This window comes from Daucus carota, chromosome 1 (assembly GCF_001625215.2).
Source record: "Daucus carota subsp. sativus chromosome 1, DH1 v3.0, whole genome shotgun sequence".
In the NCBI taxonomy this organism is placed as follows: Eukaryota; Viridiplantae; Streptophyta; class Magnoliopsida; order Apiales; family Apiaceae; genus Daucus; species Daucus carota.
Window position 1 is genome coordinate 20,122,057 of NC_030381.2, and position 3,533 is coordinate 20,125,589.

Genomic DNA, 3,533 nt, shown 5'->3' on the forward strand with positions numbered 1-3,533 from the left:
TAAATTTTATTTTAATGAGAAATTATTCTATCAGAACTCAGATCAAACAAGAGAGGCATTGGTCAGAAAGTTGAGTAGAACTAAAAATAGTTAAGTTAACCAAATGTGTGTATACACTTGATTAGTGTGAAATATGTGTGCCTTGGACTCTCACATTAGCCATTGTACTAAAAATTATAATCTGCCTTATGTGCACACACAAGAACATAAAGCATCACAAAAATTGTTCAAGATCTGCACATATAATCAAACATCAAGTGCAAAGTTGCATAAAGTTACAATTCCTTAACAAATTAAACAGAAACTAAGAGGAATAAGAAATATAAATCACCAACCAAGAGCATCTATTATTCCCAGAACCACATCACAAATATGCTTGAAACTATCCTCTCTGAGTGCCAGGTCTTTAGGATAAACAAGTTTCGGGTTTTGCTTAAATGCATTATGACAAGCATTTGGGTAATCTGCAGCTGCCATTACATTCATATATGCATAATCATAAGACTCATCTTCTAAATTCTGAAGCGATGATTTTAGAGCATCCCCTGCATATGAATACTTGAGTGCACATTCCTTGAGGACCATTTTCATGACTGCATCTTTGTTGTTGGCATTTTTCGGTGGGGATAGTTGGGAGGCCAGGTAAGAATTTGTGGAAGTTGCATTAGCCATTCCAATTTTGACCATTATAACTGCCAGTCCTTTCGTATCGGCTGCAGGACTTGTGGAGTCTGATTTGAGAGATGATAGACAGAGGTCATAGTACTTGGTGGTTTTGCAAGTTTTTTGGATTAAATCAGTGTCTCCATTCACGAAAAGAAAAGGTTGATGGAAGAAGTGAGGGAACCAAATGGAAACAAGTAGCAACAAGTAAAGAAAATGAGCCATCATAAATGTCAACAAAGTGTTAAAGCAAGTGCAACTTATTAGAGAAAAGGCAGATAAGCTACAATAGCAAGATAAGACTCCCTTCCCCCCACCCTGCTTTATATATTCAAGACTTTCTAACAAAGTTAAGACCCAACTTCTCCCTTTGTGTGTTAAATTAAATTATTTTTATATAAAAATTTTAGTCGGGTTAGCAAAAAATCAAATAAGACAAATAAATTGGGACGGCAGAGTAAAAAAACATGTTGGCACAAATCTATAGACATTGTTGTTAGTTTCATGACAAAGAGACAAATCATGTAGTTAAGATGTACTTAATGTTCAGGTTTTCTTAATCTAGTGAAGGTGAAGACAATAAGTAGTCTATTATAATACTGCAAATTACAATGGCTAGGGATTTTTAGTCAGAATTGATGTACTTAGAATTAGTCTTGTTTATTTCACTTTTTGATAGAATGGTGTTGAGGAAGATAATCAACTTTACAAACAATCTTTGGAAGGTAGGCTAGCTACCAAAATGAGTTCACGAGGAGCCAATGCAGTCATATTCGAGTATTGAAGAAAATTGTACATATTGAGACTAGAAGCCACAAGTTCTTGACATTTGCTCCATGGAACATGGCAGAGACAGTAGAATGTGGACCCTCCAATTATTGGATTATATGCTACACTTGCACAGACAGAATACCAATTTGATCATTGGACATTTCTTTGAGCTATGATTTCATGTTTGGAATTACTCTTCGAGTTTCTGCAATTTCTTTAGCATTTTTAGCAGCGTTCACTGAATCTGTAGAATGATGAGTGATCCATATATTATGACATTGGATTTTCCGCGATGCTCTGGATTATAAAGCCTGTCTGTTCTATATCTTGATAGGTTTTTTCTCTACAACTTGCAAGTCCAACTACTTGCTAGCATTGCACAAGTTTACGAGGAGCCTTCTGCCTTCGCTATTCATACTATCCTAGCAGCTGATAGCCAGTGTACTAAATACTTGGGCCCAAGTAAATAAGGTCTGATCTAAACACAACAGACATTCCACAAAGAGCTAGACAGTCAATTATGTGTCCACGGTAGTTGAACCTCACACACTATGGTACTGAATACTGATACGACGACCTGGTCATTGCTCGGAGTAGCTGAACCTTCCACGTAGCAGCTCTTGATAGTTTTCCACTCTTGAGACTTTTCATGAATAGAATTAATGATTATTACCCCAAAGGGTCGTTGCAGTTCACACAATTAGCCGCCCCAGCTGAAATTGATCAACAACGTTGATAATATATATCAAACTAGATAGGCAATGGCAGTAATCCACAGGCATGCGCTAAATTGAATATTCTGAATGTGAACATCTAGATAGAATGTTTACTAACGTTTTTCACATCTGCATCTCTTGACCAAGTACACTCATAAGAGTTTTCATTCACTTGATAATCTTACTATTCCTATCAAAATCAACTTGTTTTGAATTAAAAAATGTATAAGCTAATTAAAAACTTGTGACCATTAAAAGTCTAGAGTTGTATTTTCTTTAAGGAGATGTGCAGATATAAATATGCAAGTCTAATTAATTGGCACAGCAAGAACATAAGCAAATACAAACATTCTCATAAACTTCATGGCCAATTCTCTGCTTAGTCCTCTTCTTCTTCTGTTGTCTGTTATTTTTTGTGCAGCAGCTAACGCCATATGGGAACTCATCTTGGGTGTCACCGTCAGGGTTATATGCATTCGGATTCTATCAGCGGAGCTATGTTGGCATTTTCCTTGCTGGGCATCCTAGAAACAAGGCCGTAGTTTGGACAGCCAACCTAGATGTTTCACCTATCGCGCTCGGGCGTACAAGGTTGCATTTAACTACAAATGGGATGCTCATCCTCCAAAAACAATCTCAAGACTCAATGGAAACTAAAGATGTTATTAAGCTTAATGAACCTATCTCTTTTGCCTCAATGGCAACTTTGTGCTGTATAAATCCAACCAAGAAATGATATGGAAGAGTTTTGATCATCCAACTGACACCTTCTTACCTGGTCAGATTCTTTCAAAGGATCAAGAATTATTCTCTAGCATGTCGATATCTGATTACTCCACAGGAATAATCCGACTTAAAATGCAGAGTGATTCGAACCTGAAAACAGATGTGACCCTAAAGGATTATGTGGCAATAATGGATACTGCACTCTTATTGATAATGGTACTGAAGCTAAATGTGAATGTCCACCTGGATTCTATTATGTTAATAAGACTGCGAGTTGTGACAGGGTCCATCCTTACACTGTTGAAGATTGCCAGAACAAGGAACAGCAATTCCAGAATGACATGGAACGATTGGATAAAGTTACGTGGGACAATGAACCTTATCCGGTTCACAAAATCAATGTGACAGAAGCCTTTGAAGCAGACTGTCTAAAGGACTGTGAGTGCGACGCAGCCTTTTTTAAAAACGGGCTGTGCCTCCAATTAAGGCTTCCATTAAGATATGGAAGAAGAATATCCACTGATCCTATCATTGCCGATATCAAGTTGGCTTCACCAATTCCCAGGAAAAAGGAACAAGATACTAAAGGTCATCAATCAGTCATTCTGGTATTATCTGCAGGTAACTGATATATTCCAGAAATATTGGACGATAATT

The 3,533-nt window shown here is 37.1% G+C and overlaps 1 protein-coding gene across 1 annotated transcript; it reads right to left on the bottom strand.

Annotated features, from left to right (window-relative positions):
• Positions 1-214: 214 nt before the first annotated feature.
• Positions 215-986, bottom strand: LOC108206617 (cell wall / vacuolar inhibitor of fructosidase 2). The gene has a single exon (XM_017376978.2). The coding sequence runs from the start codon at positions 889-891 to the stop codon at positions 328-330; it is 564 nt and encodes a 187-aa protein (XP_017232467.2). The 5' UTR covers positions 892-986; the 3' UTR covers positions 215-327.
• Between the last annotated feature and the right edge of the window lie 2,547 nt (positions 987-3,533).